This window comes from Brachyistius frenatus, unplaced genomic scaffold (genome assembly GCF_029030835.1).
Source record: "Brachyistius frenatus isolate BFR_SWC_R1_liver_20210118 unplaced genomic scaffold, ASM2903083v1 Contig_2, whole genome shotgun sequence".
NCBI lineage: Eukaryota > Metazoa > Chordata > Actinopteri > Embiotocidae > Brachyistius > Brachyistius frenatus.
In genome coordinates, this window is record NW_027210601.1 from 6,307,501 (window position 1) to 6,327,183 (window position 19,683).

The 19,683-nt window shown below is 40.1% G+C and overlaps 1 protein-coding gene across 1 annotated transcript; it reads left to right on the top strand.

The window, feature by feature from the left end:
- The first annotated feature begins 6,044 nt into the window (after positions 1-6,044).
- cibar1 (CBY1 interacting BAR domain containing 1) lies at positions 6,045-12,605 on the top strand. The gene is given in 8 exon segments (XM_069696415.1): positions 6,045-6,079; positions 6,923-7,157; positions 7,273-7,341; positions 8,480-8,581; positions 9,282-9,437; positions 9,737-9,850; positions 11,105-11,224; positions 12,181-12,605. Coding segments are annotated over 8 exon segments (945 nt in total). The 5' UTR covers positions 6,045-6,050; the 3' UTR covers positions 12,301-12,605.
- The last annotated feature ends 7,078 nt before the right edge of the window (positions 12,606-19,683 follow it).

Sequence of the window (19,683 nt, forward strand, 5' to 3'; positions counted from 1 at the left end):
CTTTTACTGCCACCAAGGTTAACATACATTAAAGTGATCTGTTTGCGAAGATCAACGTCTGGCTACACTCTCACTCACTCCACTAAAATGCATTAAGGTAAATAACGCCAGGCCAAGAGAGAAATCACTATGTCTGATGCGTCTCAGTCAAGTAAAGAAGGCTATGAATATGAAATGTGCAATGAATAAGTTATGTGGTGGTGGTGACACTGCAAAAAGGACTGGTTGTGAGATCAGAGGTTTTCCAGAATGCAGAGTTGTTGGCTTCCTCATCCAGTGCAATATTGATTGTGCTTTATGAATTAAATGACATGTTTAAAGGAATAGTTTGACATTATTAAAGATACTCTTGCCAGAGTCATATGATAAAAGCAACACCATTCACATTGGTGCATTAAACAGCAGCCTGCATCTGTTCGAGGGCACCTCTAAAGCTTATAAAATATATTAACACATTAGTCAATTTATCACTTGTTTAATCTGTTTAAAGACCAAAGAGTCAAAATAATAAACATTATCCCTCACTAAAATCACAACTTGTCATTTTAAGAATTCAGTTTTTATATGGGTAAAACCAACAAGATATATGATGTTCATTCCAACCTAACCTCGGCAGAAAATGACAACACTGGTGTTTTATTTGAGACAGTTAAAATTTACTGATGTTTACACAGATGACCTTAAGTGGACGTAGTAGTGATGAAAAAAAGAGGAAAAAAGAGGAAGTCTGGTAACGTAAAAAAAAAAAAAAAAGTAACTAAGTTCACGTAGTTAGGAGGTTGGGGCTGTTTGGGTGGATGAAACACAGGACGTTCATCTCGGGGATTGAGGTTTGTGTCCGGTGTGAAAACGAACAGTCGACATTGACTTATTTTAGCTTACAAATGTAATTTATGTGACATATTTAACTTCAGTCAAGTACGTAACATGACCTATGTAACGAACTCAGCTTTTGCTAAACGGAACATTTTTGGTACCTAAACCTATAATTGCAATCGTTTTACAACATTAACCGTGTGTTTATAATTTTTGACATGATGACAATGTTCATATACTACATGTCAAGTTGGCAAATGAGCTATTCTGTAAGTGAGGTGTAAGGGAGCGTTGGTCCTATAGAGGGTGCTGGAAACACCCACATATCTCGTTTCGGTAGTCATTGGATATATAGTGTTGCTTCGGTATGAGGACATGTTGGTTAATTCTTGTTGATTTATTCAAAGCTATGACACATTCTCCTACAATACCATACTTTTTTTTTTATATATAGAGCCAGTGTCTATGTCCTTTAGCAAAGCAGCCAGTTTATGTAAAACTGAACTATGATGAATCTGATTAAATAACAACATGCATGTATATTTTCCTTTCAACAGATGTGACTAAAAAAGAAAAAATCCAGTCGTGTAGTGTAGTGAAAATTTACTTGAGCACTAATTTAAGTGAAAAACACATTAATATTCAAGTTATAGAGTGTCATACCTGAGGAAGATAAAGTTTGGACACAAATAAACTTCTTGAAAGTTCTATGAGTGATGTTATACTCGGTGGAATAGACGGAGGCAGACAGGCAGTGTTGGAGGCTCCCACTAATTTGATCTGGTGACATTTTCTTCTCCAGCTCCTTGGGGGAAAAGAGCAGCAGAGACGGAGAGAGGGAGTTAGAAAAGGAGGTGTTTGGAGAGAGAGTAGGGGCGAGAGAGAGAGACATGGTGAAGGAGACACTAATGAACGCAGACACCAAAGACCCTAACCTGAGCTCCTAGCCCCTGGAGACACAGAGAGGTTTTTCATTGGGTCAATAAAAGCACTGGACCGTGTCTGCGTTAGCTTGCCCTTCAAGCACCCTCTTAACTACTGAGTGAGGACTTTTGTTCAAGGTTGCTGGAGTTAAAGGGAAATATCACCAAATTCCATGTCTGAAATATGTGATTCAGAGAGCCTTTTATCATAAACGAAAGACGGGACATCTTGTTTATGCGTCAAACTAAAGTACATATACGCAAGGGAAAATGGGTCTTTGACAGCAGCTACAAAATACTGCATTGTCAAAGCTGACAGTTCTGCTGTCATAAAGTTTAGTCTGATGTAAATGCTCAACTTAACAAGACAGACATCTTCACTGGCAGCGTGATAGACTTGGGAATTTTGCTATTTTTTTATTTAGACACGCTGTGACGGAGCATTTAATTGCATCTGAGCCCAAATCAATTCTTAATTAAAGGACTATCTTAAAGGTATAACAATGAAAACTGAGTCTGAAGTATGGTGAAAGGGCCGATATATTTCCCACTGGATATTTCAGAGTTAATTTCTGCAAGAGAGTAGTGCTGTGTCCTTCTGCCAAATCAGAGAAATGTAGCAGTTAGAGGAAGGGGAGCGAGGTTAGCCAAAATCAGCATGATGAGATATTGACTCTTGGCTTGTAATTTCATTTTACACACCAAGTGGCAAACAAGATATCACACTGTTCATAATCCTCAGCATCCCTGAACACACACACACACACACACACACACACACACACACACGCACGCACGCACGCACGCACGCACACACACACACACACACACACACGCACGCACGCACGCGCGCGCACACACACACACACACACAAACACCACCCCACAGACTCCTTCTTGTTGTTAACAGGGAACATAAAGCCGAATGCGTGCCTCCGTATGGGAGGAGAGCCTCAAGTCTGGGGTGTGCACACCAGGACTCACACCTGAAGGGGGAGAGTCAACATACAACATAGACACACACATACACACACACACACACACAAGCATGCTGGGGGGGACATGCTCGGTTGCCCTACCAAGTCCCCCCGCGTCTGACATATGTCACTCCCAATCTGTTCAGCAGGCCACACATCTCCCCAGTGTCATACTGCCACTGCAGTGTATAGAGGGCTGCAGTGGGGGAAAGTCGGCAGAGAGAGAGAGAGAGAGAGAGAGAAAGAGAACTGGCTGAGGACTGAACAAGAGGGCACAAGGGGACAAAGACAGCAAGAGAGTGAGAAGAGAGCATGAAAGAGGCACAGAGAGCTGCTGCTGGTGCGGGTTCCTACCCTTTCCTTGCTAATTGGTGGTTTGGAAACAACACCATCTGTTCTTTAAGAAAGTCAGATGCACAGTATAAAGAGATGCCACCACTCCTGAATACATTTACCAGCAGCCAAGGCAAATAACTCAACAGCCCCAGGCTTCTTTCAACACAGAGATCCTGCAGGACACCAGCTAGACAGGCATCTGTTATATTTGTTATAATGTTTAGGGATTTTGAATCTAGTCCTGGGTTACTGCCAGGGAGTGTTGAATAATGTAAATATATGATGATGGAGATGGAGTGAGGAGATACACACAATCTTTTTTATGCATGAAAAAGGGGGATTAAATCAGAATCCACCTGTAACCATGCAAATTCCTATTTAATCCTCGACTGAGGCACAAATGGAAGTGGATTGCCATCATGTGGCTGAGTAATGAAATCACACTGACAAAACTGAAAGCCCTGCTTTGTCTGTCGGCTCTTCTTGTTGCCATTTGAAGGTTGCAGATCTTGAAATTCTAAAGATTTAACAGAAAAGGAAAAATGAGGCCCTTTTTAGAAGCATAAATCTATAACTAGCCGTTTCCCTTAAATCAATAGACACCTCAACTCCCTTTCCTGCATACACACTTACACACTTGGATTTACAGTAATGGATAGAAATGTTGCACAACTGCTGCCATTTGCCTTGAACACGTATGCTGTTATCTCCATTTCTTCCATGTTTTATCTGTTTTTCTCATGCGCAGTAAAGTCAGATATTGAATGACAATAAATGGTAAATGGTCCGCACTTATATTGCACTTTATCACCTCAGCAGTGCTTTATACTGTTTCCCATTCACACACGCATTCACTCACCAATGGAGGTGCTTCAGTTCAGCGTCTTGCCGAAGAACACTTCAGCATGTGCACAGGAGGAACCAGGGATCAAACCATCAACTTTACAGTTAGTGAGCAATCCGCTCTGCTATCTGAGCTCCAGCCACAGTTTACTATTTGTAAATCCTGCTGTTCAATTAAAAGAATTCATCGCAGTTCTCTATAACAGCATATACTGTAAGGAAGGTTATTTGAAGGCATGTACGATACTGACATGCAACAGATTTCCTGATTGAAAATGAGTTGGTATTTTCATCCAATTACCAAAAAGTCCAGGTGTAATGGCCCATCACTCTGAGCAGGGGAAGGTTCAATCAGAAGCATTTAACAAAAAACTAAAAAATCTATACCTGCATTAGCTGTATCAGATAGTATAAACCAGGTCCTCTTGGGATTCCAGACACACAGCTCAATGCAATGACCGTGTTTTACATCTCCAATCTGTTACAGTGGGATCTCCCCTGCTTCAATCCCATGGATGATTAAGCGTGATAATTAAGGTTTTTGGACATTTTCCACAGAGGCGCAGACGTAGCAGCTGGTGACATTCATGCATTCCCAAACACAGAGGAGGGAATTACAACGAGGCCTCCATTCATTTCAGTGATCACAAAGTCTGCTGTTGGCACCAGTTCAAAAACAGTCAAGCTGTTGTTGAAAAGGACTATTTGTGGCCCTCTTTGTTGCAATGTACCTTAATCTATTTTGGGAATTAGAGAAACCATTGAAAGCAGCCAAATATTTAGATTTTCCAGCAGAAATATTCCCTTGCTAAATGTCCGGGGAAGACACCATGGAGATATCAAATTACTTCTTTAATATGTTGTTCAATATCTCTGATAGCTAGGGCATATACTCTGATTCATAATGGATTCACTTTTTGGGGGGCTTTTTAAGTCAGCTCAGTGAGCCAACAAAACAATATGTAAAATAATGTATCTTTTAGATCAAAGAGCCAAAGTCAGAGATCAAACTGCAGCAATCAAACATTTAGCTTGAAATGTTCTTTAATTGTTCCTCTGAGTACCTGCCCATGTACGTAACAGGAAAATGAAGCAATGAATAGGTTACTGGCCAATCAAGCAAGATGGATTCAAAGTATAAATTTGATTTCTTACTGATTTAGTTGACATAGAAATATAATCTGAAGGTCAGTAAAACTTTGTCAGCAATACCAGGGTGAAACAGGTGAAACAAAACATGCGTGTTTAGATGAATAGGGGATTTATAACAATGAAATAATCATTGTTGATTTAATAAGAAGTCAGTGTCACAGACACTATACACTAATACCAGGAAAGGTGATATGAAGGTGATTATTCTATTATCAGCAAGCCAGGTGGGCTGTGTAATGAACCTGTCAACAAAGATTTTGTCCTGTGCTAAAAAATATTTTTGCATTCTGAATCCAGTTTTCTAAATGTCTCTATAGCCCATAATTTTTTTTCCCTGTAAGCCTATACTCTCCTATTAATATGTATTCTAAACAGTATGAACCAGTGCTCTATGGAGCATTTGAAAGAGGGTTGTTCCCAATGCTAAATATTGGCAAAAATCATACACTTGCATACTTCTTAGAAATTTGGTACATATTTTAACTTTGATAGCAGACTTATTCACGAATAAGTAATACACTTATTCAAAATTGAATTCCTGTGTCACTTAAAAATCATTCCTAATAGAAACATACTTTTTTTTTTAACATTGAACATGACAATAGGTTCAGTAATAGGTAACGAAAATAACGTGGTGTAATAAGTAGCTCCAATAGCTATTAAATTCGGTAGAATCTAAGTACCCTATAAGTTGCATATATTTAAAAAAAAAACAAGTAGCTCCCACAAGACCCGTAAGCTCCAGTAGTGCATGTAAATTTGCTGAGGTCCATTTATTGCCTCACTTGGAGCTGGCCAGCAGACAACAAAAGACTCAATCTCCCAGAATGCATTTCTGAAGCGGAAACGCTGGGGGACTCCATGGAAACGGCTGGCTGGCGTGCTGGGCTGGCAGAGAAGAGAGTACAGTTAGCGAGCTAACGTTAAAATCAGGGTGCGGATAAACGTGGCGGCGCACTAAATACATTTAATTTAAAAAAAAAAAAAAAATCTGTCTGCAGAAATGAGTCGAACCCCCGATGCAAGAGCGAGGTAGGAGATCATAAACGCTACAGCAGCTCCTCCTGTTGTTTTCAGTAGGTGACTAAACAGCTCAGTAAGTTAACGTTAGCGGTAATAAAAACCGCATAGTCGCAGGAGCAGTCAGGACATCGATGAGTAGTTTATCTGTCTGTTAACAAGTTACCCAGCGTGTTTACCCTTCGAGTTATTTGTTGTCTTGTCTCAGTGATCCTGTTTACCTCCAAACTTGACTTCTTCATGAGTCACAAAACGGACTTCTGTTTAAAATCGAAATAAAAGGCACATACGAACCTCTCCGGATGGAAAGTGTTTCTGCGTTTAGCTGTCTACGTGTCTGTGTCATTAAACGATGATGAAGTAATGGACTCTGGGAAAGAATCAGGGAAAACAAAACACGGGACAGCAGTGGCGATCCTAGACTCAGAGAAGGCCCGGGGCCAATCGCACCCCCCCCCCCCCCTTCAAACCCAAATCACCTAGAGGTCATTACAACCTAAGTTAACTTGTAACTTGCTTTTGCATAGCCTTTATTATTGTGTCATTTTGCAAATAGAGAAAAAACACTTGTCAACTGACAATAAAAATAAATGTTTTGAGAGAAGTTGACTTTTCAGTCATGCCCAATTAGATGAACTGACACGTGAATTACCTAGCTAACGTTGGCACATTTGCCTGCACAGACAGTATAAAGGTGAAATTTAATCATGTATTTATCTAATATATGATGACATTTATCTTTCATAATTGTATCCACTTCCCACTATCCTGGTGTCATTTTTCCTCCACTTCTGATTTTTTGTGACAAACTACTGTTTTATAACTGCTGTTAATGCTGTCCGTCATCCTCTCTAGGGACAACCAGACGAGGAGGATCCAGGGGAAAATCTCTAATGTGGAAAAACATTTTGGAGATATGTGCCAGCTGTTTGCTGCCTATGTCCGCAAAACAGCCAGGCTACGAGACAAGGCAGATATTCTGGTCCGGGAAATCGGCATGTATGCAGACACAGAAACGCCGCACCTTAAGATGGGTATGAAGCAGTTTGCTGCGCACCTGGCCAAGATTCAAGATTACCGCCAAGCTGAGGTGAAACAACAGTATTTTATTTCCAGATGCTTTGACTTCAGTCATAATTTCATGTTTATAACAACAGTTTAATTGAAACATAAGACAGAACCTAACATAAAATGTACCTTTACAGGTGGAAAGACTTGAAGCCAAAGTCATAGAGCCATTAAAAAGCTATGGATCTGTAGTGAAACGCAAAAGGGTAAGTATTACTATCAACCGCAGCCATGTTGGACGTCTCCACTGATTACAAGTAAACCAAATGACGGTGATGAAGCTTAATCCATGTTGACGCTAACTGTAAAATTAGTAGATTCATGCAACATAAAAAAAATATTGGTAAGAGAAAATAGCTAAAAAAAAAATTTTTAAATATATGAATTTTCATGTTATTCATCAGAGCATTAAAATGACTTTAATGTCTTTGCTTGTTAAAATATCACATTTTAAACAGTTATACAGATATCAAGATGCAGACACACTCTTATTTCAGTGTCATTACCCCTGCATGGCCACAAGAGGGCAGTATCATTTCAATGACAATATCTTACTCCCTCTTGAGGGACTCTTTTTTTTTTTTTTTTTTTTTTTTAGCCATTGCCAGCACCGACACAGCTCTGCCTTAAATTTGGTTGTTTCTTTGAGGCATTTGGAGTATTTTGCATTTGCCATCGTATTATTTAAAGGATGTGCAGGAGATATTTACCTTGATCAGTGATGTTGACATTAAGAATTAAATTGGTCATTTTTCTTTTATTGTCCTGTTGCTCACAGTTCTAATAAATGTTTTTTTTTATCATCGTATTTCTTTTAACATTACATACTCTTAAACTGCAGGTGTGCAGAATTTTACAGTAAACAAAAACAAAAAATCACAACACTGCTTAGCTTTGTTTGTTGTTTTGCTGTGTGTCAGTCTGATTTTGAAGGATTATCATTGGTCATTTATTTTTCAGGAAGAGCGAGAGTTCCAAAGTTGAATTAGATTGGGCTAAATAAGGTCATTAAGTCATGTGAAAAGGGAACTTTTCTCCTTTTCATTTTCTGCCGAGTCCCAAATTTGATCATACTGATGGTAATTAATTTATCCTATTACACTTCATTCTCTGCAGTAGCGTCAGTTCACATGGACACATTCCAATGTTGATGCGGAGAGTGAAGAAAACAGAAACTTTCAGGATAGGTTTGAGTGGAGGTCTCGATCGGTAAACACTGAGGGTCACCAAATTCTTTGATGTTAGATTGTGTTCTTTAGCATTTCAAAAACTGCCGCAAATTGTGCATCTTTGTTCATTCTCATAATGACTACTGTGGCCTTGTGTGCTTGTGCATCCATGCAGGAGGATCTGAAGGCGACTCAGAGTGCCAGAGACAGAGAAGCCAAACAGATGGCTCAGCTTGAGAGGACCAGACAGCGAAACCCTTCAGACAGACAGATCATTGTATCCTTGTCTTGTTTCTCTTCTGTTCCGAAATTCTCTATTATCGAATCGCCAAAAATACTTCAATGTCAAAACAGCAATATCAATTCATATTCGTTTATATCTGTGTGTTTTACAAAAACATTTTGAAGACCATGACAATGAACTTGAAGCTATTCAAAATATTTATCTCTCTCAAGTTTGAAAAGTTTTATTTGCCAGTATCTTGCTGTGTACTTGATGCAATAACGATATGTATACACTGTTGTTCAGGATGCAGCATGAACACAGACAACAGGCTAATATGTTTTTAAGTTTCCTCAACCAGGCCTACAGTCTCAGGTGTGTCCCACGTAATTTGTGCATCTAATCACTGGTGATGTATGACTAAAATGATTAAATATATATTTAGAATTACTTTGAAATAAAAGTGGCAACAAAGTTTAACATTTTGCTTCGCTTCTGTAAAAAAAAAAAAAAAAAATCCAATATGTCATAAGGTACAATGATTGGTAAATGCAGCGAAACCTACTCATTTTTGCACGTTCGTTTTGATTAAATAGTAAGTGCATCATGAAAGTGAAGAAGTTGGAATCTCATAAACTCACAAATCCACTGCAAATTCTCCACAAGAGGAAGATCACTGTTACAAGTCAACCGACAGCGCCAACAGAAAGCATTTTCGCACAGTAATACTTTTTCTCAAAATCTGTAGTGTTAGTCTTGTATGTTATGTTGTATGTTTTTTTTTTTTTTTTTTTTTTGCCATTAGGCTGAAAGTGAGCTCCAGAGAGCCACCATGGATGCCACACGGACCACTAAGCAGCTGGAGGAGACTATAGATGAGTTTGAGAAGCAGAAGATCCAAGACATCAAGGTCTGCTGCACTGAGCTTTCTATCCTCCTTAGAATAAGAATTACAGTTTCAGTTGAGGGAAATATAAGTTTGTTGAAACAGGAGGTGACAACAGTGAATTAAAAAGCAGTGATGATTTGGAAGGTCTTCTCTGAAATCTGCCCACACCCTTCAGTCCTCTTTCAGTTGTTTGAGACAACTCTTGTTATGTAATTTATCTTATCACCAGGCAGTTGTGGTTCACTTGAATTGTGCCAGTCTATTCAGAGTTGAAATATTATTTTTATATATATATTAAATATGGTGTTTTCCCTGTATAGAAAATCTTTGGTGAGTTTGTGACGGTGGAAATGTCATTCCATGCCAAGGCTTTGGAGGTGTACACGTTGGCCTACCAAAGCATGCAGGGTGTGGATGAAGAGGAGGACTTGGAGGTAAGCAGAAGACTGGAAAAATGTCCCCAGAGGTGTCGTTACGAGGTGCTATCAAAAACTTCAGAGGCTGTTTTTGTTGCACATGAACGGAGTGCAGCGCATTAATGCACATCGAGCAGGGGAAAGCAATACCTTTCGTGAGTAAATATTCCAAGTTACATTACTTGATCAATATCAGGCCCCGTGTTCGATGTGGCAGACCGTTTTAAATCAAGTCCGGTTTTTGGTTGCTATAGGCACAATCTCTGAACTTTTTGATTGCACCTTGTATTGATATGAGATCAGTTGAAGGTGCCACTTGATTGTCACTAACAAAGTCGCAATAAAAAGGATGTATATTTAGATGTAACGTTTACACCCTCTGCTCGCTACTTGATTAACCTGAAACGTATGTTTAATATGCCCAAAGTTTCATGACCTTATGCATCCATTACTCATCAACGTATTACTCATACGTATTTTATTGTCCACACCCTTTAACTTCTAATCTGCAGTGAAGACTGCACAATTCATTCAGTCATGCCAGCGTTTTCCTTTGTTTACATTTGGTGAGAGGTTTGTTGTACTATTTTAAGAGAGAAAGCATGTAGTGGGAACACACAGGATCAATGATATGCAGCAAGCGAGGTTCCTCCTGCAAGATGCCCTTGTGCTATTTTCCTCCACCCCTAGCCATCTCATCTGTGTGTTTTTGCACTGAATCATCTCCCTTCCATTCATATCAAAGTCTCACCGAGACAAGGTTGTTTTTTAGTGACTCATAATACAAAGCATGGGAGAATGAATCATCTGAAACAGGCACAACGACAGGCATGAAGTTAATCCTGATCGAGAGCCATGGCTGAATTTATATTTTACCACTGGTGTGGTTAAACTGGCAGTTTGCTCATTTTGCTGTGAGAATAATACCTTCTGAGCTGCTTTGTGTGATCAAAGCAGATCTTCGGCCGAGCTGCTGATTTGCAGGATGATCCAAGTTGTAGAGTATTTCCTCTGTTTGTTTACGTTAGGTTTTTTTTCCCCCTTAAACACTTGATTTTATATAACTGCAATATAAATTGTCCCCAATATGATCTAACATCTCTGAACTGTGTTGATCTGATTTAAGAATGTGCACTCAGCTGTGTGTTTTCTTTTTAATTCATGGATATCTTATCTTTCTAGCATTCAGTGCCCCATTAGTGTGTGTAGGCACTGCTTCCATTCTGCTTTGTCTCTGTGGAAAAGTGTAGCGCCTCCTACTGTCTTTGGCAGGTGTTCAGGAGTTCGATGCACACCCCTGACTACCACTCACGCTTAGATATAGTGCGAGCTAATTCCAAAACGTCCCTTGATCGGACCGGGTCCTTCCTGAGTACATCAGGGACCTTACAGGTAAGATACAGACAGTGCTCTAATACAAAAACTTTCCCCAGAAGATCTCTCTTTGATTTAGTTCTGTTCTGGCACTGCTTTTTAGTTTTGTCTTTGACTTTTGCATACGTTTCATAGTGGAGATTAAAAAAAAAAAAAAAAAAAAAAAATTAAATTGCCCTCTTCCCTTTTTTTGAACCCGCGTCCTCATACCAGTAGAGGCTGATGCTGGATAACAGTGAGTCTTATCAGTTTTCTCAGTGATTATCACTCCAGCCATCATTCAGCTTGAATTCCACACGTCATTGAATGGAAGTAACATCATGCATTCCCTCCCACATTCAGTTTACCCGAGTATCTGATCAGCGGTACTGAACTACCGCCTGAATTTATAGGCTTGTCTCATTAAATGTCTGGACAGCTCTTCTTTAATTTCTATCTAGCAGTAGTGTCTACCTAGAGATGTCCAGATTGTAGCTCGCAGAGACAGATTGCCGTCCACACCTGTTGCACCATTGTGCAACAAATATGTCCTGCGTCACATCATTCTTTGCTTCTATGGTTATGCTTGATTTTATCTGAGAGAAACTACGATCAGTGCCAGACAAAAAAAAGAAGAAGATGTACAGCAAGAAAAGTAGATTGCAAACACTGTGTGCATACCAGATAAAACTAAAAAGGAAAACGGAAAGTAAAATATGACAATGCAGAAAGTCTCCTTCTTACTTAGATCATACACCTACCATTCCACATGAGACATATTTGTGTTCAAATAGTACTGCACTAAAAATAGTGAATGAAGTATCGGTGCATTTCAGGGTGTGTTCACTACTTTACCTGTATTGACTCTACGAACCGCAACTCTTAATGACAGAGAATGTTGCGGCGAAAACCGATTCCATGGAAGCACCAATTGTGCTTAATGACTACCTGCTAAGTGTTTTAGTCGCATAGTGACTGTTTATTTGTTGTCACAGCAACAAAGAGCTTGCAGTCGCCAGACAAGAAGAGAGGAGGAGGACGAGGATGAGGAAGAGGATGATTTCGAAGAGGAGGGTGATGAGGATGAAGAGGAGGACACGGAGGATGAGAGTTAAACTCCCTTGAATTTTTGTACTTTGTGTTTGTGGGGCAAAAATAACAACAAAGGGTGTGTTAACTAAAAGGAAAGCTGTGTCATTGCCAAAGCCACTTCGCACCAGTGGTTTGAGCAGTATTGTAGTCGTGTCTCGTCGTGATGCTTTGTAAAGGATATGTTTACTCGCTACAATTTGTGCTCTCTTTTGTCTTGCCAACTCTTGTTTTAGCTATATTTTTATATCGCACGCAATCTCCAAAAGTACATTATAATGTCACTTGTCATTGTCTTGTATAAGTAAATCATTAAATTTGCATGCTTTGATTTGTTCCAGTGAATGGCGATTCCATAATAAGTGCAGGGTGTACCCTCAGTACGCTTTGCATAAAAATGTCAGCAGAGAGGCTGATTGTTATTTTAGAAATTGTAAGGAGTGTGAATCAGTCCTAAGTGACAGTAGTTACGTGACGACTGCGGTTAAAAGTGACTCATCTATTCCACAGACATGCAAAAATGGTACAAATGAAGCCGGGGACATTTTGCACCACACTGTCTGGGTTCATCTGGAGATACACAGTGTGTATGTGTACGTACTATTATGGCACTTTAAGAAAGCAATTATGTGCATGTGTGTTACATTATGCGTTGTCTGTCACAGCGGAGGCTGCTGCCGCTGTGTCAGCTGATGGCCTCCATGTCTGTCCTGCATGAGTCACTCCACACATTTATCATTCCTCAGCTGCCCATGTCATGAGGGGTTCTTTTGTGCCTCTGGCCTTATGCGCATAAACATACATATTACTATCTGCATGATAATCAATTCACCAAAGACACAACACACGCACATTTGCAAACATGCAAAAGAACACATTTTTGATATAACAAACATGAGGGCTACCGAAACCTCCCTGGCAGCCACACTTATCATCTCAGTGACTCTGAGATAAAAGCTGCGTAGGTGGTGTGTCATGAGCCCGCCGTGCAACGGCACCTTAATGCATATAAAGGTTAATGTGTATGCAAACACAGTCACACTAACACACACTCACGTACCAGTCTTGAGTTTGGTGTACTGTGGATCTGAATGGCCTTGTTGCAGTGAGTCATCCCCTATAAAGTGTGTGTTTGTGTGCGCGAGTGAATCAGAGAGTTTTGCCAATCGCAGATAAACCTAAAGGCTCCACTCCCTGATCACAGGAGGGGAATGGACGATGACTTGTGAGGGAAAAGGGTCTGAAAGAAACCGAAAGAATCGTGCGACTTAGGCGGTGAAAGACGGACCGGTTCATTATTAGTCAAGTCAAAAGGTATAAAAGGTTGAGTCATTGACTTATACAAACTCTGAAGAACAAACAGATACTCATGCAAACAACAAGATGCAAAGAGGAAAGAAGCGAGGTATTGTGGGGATGAGCGGGACAGTTGAGCGAGGTCAGGCATAGCTCAAGGTCCTTATCATTGACTCTGACTCATTGCCCCTCGGCGTCATGCCACTCCTATCAAATCCAACACCCACAGCACACATCAACCACTGCACAGCTTCATACAGCTACTTCAATATGCAGGATCTTTCCCCTTGAGCTTCATGCTGCCGATCTTACTTTGCCAGCAGCTTCCTCATGTGCCTCTTTGAACATCAAACTAAATTGATGCAGTTTCTTCGAGCACAGTTCTGCAAATGTTTTCTATATTATATCATTATGATCATTATATGGCACCTAGAGTCCCGACAATTAATGATCAGGCAAATGAATAATGCTGTCTTTTGAAATGGTGTGACACGGTGACTGAGGTTCTTCACCTCCCCTAAACACCACCAGAGGGGGATGTTTAAAGGCTTTCTTACCTGCACTGTTCGATTTGGGAAACTATGATATGGAGACATTGTGTTCTTTTCAGCCTGTGGTTAACTCCAGTGTATGTTTCACCTCAAGTAGGCTGATTGCAATTTGAAAGCTGCAGAACTGTGGCACAAAAATCTTCCAGTTATGTCAAGTATGTTTTTTTTAGCTTCAAAACCTCAATTTAGGACTGAATCCTTTTGGCTCCACCTTCATAAGAGTGCACTTTTTGACAAAGGTAAACTGACTGATCCTGGGTCTACCGGTGCATTTGCAAAGGGGTTTAGTCCTTTTGATCCAGACCTGGCATCCACCATAACAGTCGGAGCCAATGTTTTATCCACTTTGCCAGTTTAGCACTGTGAAACAGGTGGTGATTCAACTCTCCATCTCAGAGGCTGACACAGATTGACATTTTTGGTGCAGTCCTTCCCATATCTTCCTCCTCCTGAGTGCTTTCACACATTCTCCTGCAGGAATAATATATAGGAGAATAATTCATAGGTCAAATCTAATGGAGTCAGTATCTATGAAGCCTAATATTGCCTCTCCTATAGATCCGGCACATGAAGAGCTAAGGATTCCCTCCTCTCGCCTTCTGACTCATCTGCAGTTATCCCCAATGACGAGTGTGCACCGCTCGGTTTGCGTGTGTGTATTTGAATGAAGGAGGAAAAAGGCAGGGTAGCGTGTGTGTTATTTCTATATGTGCCGATATAACTCCTCAGTCTTAATTTTGCAGAAATATGTGGCCAGAGTAAATAATGTGTGTGCGTGTGTGAATGTCTATGGAAGTTCAGTATCCATCTATGAACACATGTGCATGTGTGCCACAGACTCCTTCAGTACAGTTGTTTGGAATATTAAATACAGTGCCGTGCTGGCGGCTGTTATAAAATCGAGAGGCAGCATAGCCGGAGTGTGACTCACACACTGACTCACTGGCAGCACTGCCATGGCGTGTGTATGTTTCCGTGTGTGTGTGTGTGTGTGTGTGTGTGTGTGTCTGACACTATGGTTTCTCTGGTAGACCTGCTGCGTGTTGCTGGTGTTCTAAGAACTCTGAACCTTGCCACATTCCCTGGATTTCACACCAGCAAAACAAGGTTATGTGTGCATGAGTGAAAGTGTGTCTCTTCCTTCCTATAACGGCTTATGTGTTATGCATGTGGAATGGGCTGCCAAATATCCAGACCCTACTTATAACTCACAGAAAATTCAATTTTAAGAGAGAAAAACTTTAGTCTGCGTCTGGCGTTTCCAAATAATCATCGAGCAGAATAACTCATATAAAGATACAAACACACTGCTCGCTCAGATGTTTTAGATCTGCACGGTTTATAGTCCTTCTGTCCATCTATTCTCAGACTGGACCAATCGGAGCTCAGCTGGACAACACTGTCTAATACTACCATTCAGAACATGCACATATTAAATCTAATCATTGAGTCATGAAGAGTCAGTGAAATGTAACACATGAATCAGGTAAATGATCCAATAATCACTGAAATGACGACATGGAAAAATAGCAAAGTAGAAAATAAAGAGCACATGTTACTTGCCAAAAGGGTTTAAATGAAAACTGCACATACAAACATTGTAATGATACTTCAACAGGTAAATGCATCATCAGATATGAACTCCTAATGTTTGCTCCTATGATAAGCATTTACAAAATGGGTTTAAAATCAAAATACATGTTTAAAGCTTTCAATGAAAGGGTGCTAAGTTAAAATACTGCATATTTACAATTGAAATGTCCTTAAGCATGTTATAAGCCTATTAAATGTTTACATTCTGCTTATGAATGCTAGATAGGGCAACTTAACGCAACGTATTACCTGGAATTGCACAATGTTCCTTCCCCTCCTGGTTTTTTTTTTTTTTTTTTTTTTTCCATGTGTAGCACCCATGCGTGTGTTTGAGAGCAAGATTACAAGTTTTCATGTAACAGAAGCCCTGTGTATGCTTCCAGTCACGTGTTTGCTATTACCAAGAGACGAGACCTCAAGCTGCTCCTGGATATCTCCCTAACGTAAAGTACACACAGCAGGACCTCATCCTCCTATTTCCTTTCTGATTTATGCGCCGACATGAAAGGCAGTGTACTGTACCTGTTTTCAAGGGCAGTAAGTCATAATAGTTATTGTACAGTATCCGCCTCACATTCCACGATCACGGCTACAGAGGTAAATCAAGGGATGTCTGCGCTTTAAACAAGGGCACACTATTGTAAATCTGTATTGGAATGTGTCAATGCCTTGCGCTGTGCACTGCTGCACTACATCAAGTAATGGTGATAAAGTAAAAAGTGACTTATTTACTTTCTTATGTCTGATAGCAGCGTCATTTGGCTAACCCCACTCAGCATAAATCACTGTTTGCAAAGAATAAGAGGGAAGTGAGAAACCTGATACAGTATATATCAGTATGAGAGTGTGTGTGTGTGTGTGTGTGGGGGGGGGGTGTATGATTGTGTGGGTGTGTTTGATGTGGGTATATATCCTTAGAAACATAAAACGCATGTAAAGGGACAGCCATGCATGTAAAAAGGAGGATTGTGTTTGTCTTAAACTGTGATTGGAAGGTTTAAGGTCACATTCATTGTTGAAATTAGACATGGAATAATAACTCTGATAATAAATGTCCGTTGATATCAACTGAAATAGGTGAATGAGCTGATGTAGATTACTGTAAGTGTCTCGATAACAAGTGCATTACACGTTGATAAGTCATGTTTACTGTATGTGCTTGATATTTGTGTGTGTGTGTGTGTGTGTGTGTGGTGTGTGTCTGTTGGAGTTGATATCCAGGTTTGGCCTCATACTCTGCCTGCCAATCTATCCCGCCCCATAGCTGTTGTTAATAATGTCGAAATCACCCACTTTCAAAGGAATGGAAAAGAGAGAGAGAGAACGTGTGTGTGTGTGTGTGTGTGTGTGTGTGTGTGTGTGTGTGTGTGTGTGTGTGTGTGTGTGTGTGTGTGTGTGTGTTTGAGTGCGCTTGCATCTACACTATAAAAATTGCCAGCCACTCTTTACCATAAATAACAATTACAGTCTCTGAAACCTAAATTATCAGCATTTGAGGTCAAAAAAATGAATTGTGCCAACAAATCAAGGTAGTGTGTTGCTTTAGTCGAAGTGAGTCAGCCCTAATAACGATGACTGTTTATTTATAATTTATAATTCACTGCAAATCAAGACAGTAGCTGGTAATTTTAGTTGGGACGTGCAGGAAAACCAATTTTTGCATTGTGATGACTTTGTCCTTTACACTGTAAAATGGCACAATAATTTGTGATGGTCATCCCAGTATCCCCGCAAATTGTGTCCACAGGATACCGCACCAGTGTCGTGTTTTGCCTCACCTAGGTGAGAAAAGGAGGGTGCATTAAGGTTTAGCCAACAAAAACCACGTGGCTAGGTTTAGGAATAAACTATTTGTTCAGGAAAAGATTTATATTTGTCCATATTGCTGTCTCACAGACTAAAACCCTGGTGTAAGTGTTATGGGTTTGATTCCTTCAACCGACCTCAACCGGTCTCCCTTGGATTTGATTACTTTTGCACTTTGCCACATGACACACGTGTATGTGCTTTTCATGCCTAGGCAGGCAAAACATTGACACTGACACTGTATCTTCTAGTAGACTGACAGGTGCATTACGCTTTGGTTTGATATTGAGCTGTTATGTTACATTAAATATAATGTTTGTATTATATAGGAACTCTGTAATTAGATATGTTTGCCCATTTCATGTTCAAATTGTTTAATTATCACTTTCTCAATTTAAAGTCATAAGTTCAGTGGACTAAATGTCCAACGAATTGTTTACTAGACTCATCAATTGAAGCTGTTTGGAAACCTTATTAGTTTCTTTGCATTAAATAATGATACAAAGCATTATAACCACTCACCCATTAAGTGAGTGTGGATTATTTTCTAACGATAGCACAGCTCATGGTCTGGGATATATCAGCTGGTAAGTGGTAAATCTCGTAGTCTAAAGGGTTGAAGCGGGAAACAATGTGAAGGCGTAAAGACATAAGCGACTTTGACAAGGGCCAAACCTTCATGGCCAGTGGTCTTAAGGGGGACAAACCACGTATCATGACAGGGTGTTGGAGGATGTTCTGGAACAAGTCCTACTGCAGCGCTTCCAAATCACAACTGACAGGACTTAAAGGAACTGCTGCTAACGTCTTGGTGCCAGATACCACAGGGCGCCTTCGGAGGTCTCCTAGAGTTGGTGCCTTGGAGGGTCAGAGCTGTTTTTGTGGCAGCCGAGGATCTGCGGCATCTTAGGCAGATGTGACCATTGTTTTTTTAGCCTCTCATTGTGCATTCAGGTTATATTGGCCAGATATTTGTTTTCTCATATCATAATTGTTACATGACGGTGGCCCTTCTGTGGCTTTTGTTATATACGTCTCAGTGGAGATGGATGATTGTCTCTCTGATCAGAGTTTAAAAAATACAAGCCCTGATGACACTTCCTGCATCCTTCGTAAGGCAAGAACAATTTTCTCAGGCTCATTGTATCACTTGGAGATACTACTGTCAGGATGGATAAAGTTCGACATGAATAGATGAAAAGAATTCAAGCTCATTTGTAAACTACACATTTTTGAGGTGAATACATAACACGGACTTCAGCTACTTTAAGTAGATTAACAGGTGTAACAATTCACAGTTGTGATGATGTAAAATAAAATGATACTCTAACTTGGGAGACATTAAATGAAGTAAAAAATAAATAATAATTGAATCTATGACCTTAAAAAATGAATTAAATCAATTCAACATATTGCTGAAGTTTGTTTCCTTGAAGTTTTGAACTCTTATAACCTTTTTTCTTTTTTTTACAGTGTATGAGTTGCACAAGGTGCTTATCAGACAGTGCTGTGATCAGTGAGGGAGGCATTGGCATGGGCCTGTACAGGAGCTTCAGCCTTGATGTTGAACTCTGTGTGTGTGTGTGTGTGTGTGTGTGTGTGTGTGTGTGTGTGTGTGTGTGTGTGTGTGTGTGTGTGTGTGTGTGTGTGTGTGTGTGTGTGTGTGTGTGTGTGTGTGTGTGTGTGTGTGTGTGTGTTTGAGATTCTCAGATATTGAGCAGCATATCGATATAGAGGGGTGTATTTATTTAAAGCAGGTTTGATTGTAGCCACCAGGTACTTGTTGCCCAAACAGGAACAGATCGTCATGTGAGTCAGGGACAGAAGACATGAGGCAAGAAGACAAACTGATAGGCAGAGCACATGGTGATTCTTCTGTTTTACTGTTCATCTTACATTTTATCCAGAGCCAAGACTGAGGTAAGAGGGAAATGAAATACATAAACAGTACTAGACAGATAATATTTAAAACAGAAAGACTAGAGATCTAATTCCAAGAGGCCTCAGCCCTCATGGCACATGTTACGATATCAGTGTCTCAAACAGAAGCAGAAGCAGCTGCAATCTCTGGCTCTCAGGTAAGTTATAATTCATAAGAATGTGTGAATTGGCCGTGTGTGCACACGGGGTCATGAGGAGTGGAAAAAAACATTTGTCTGCCCT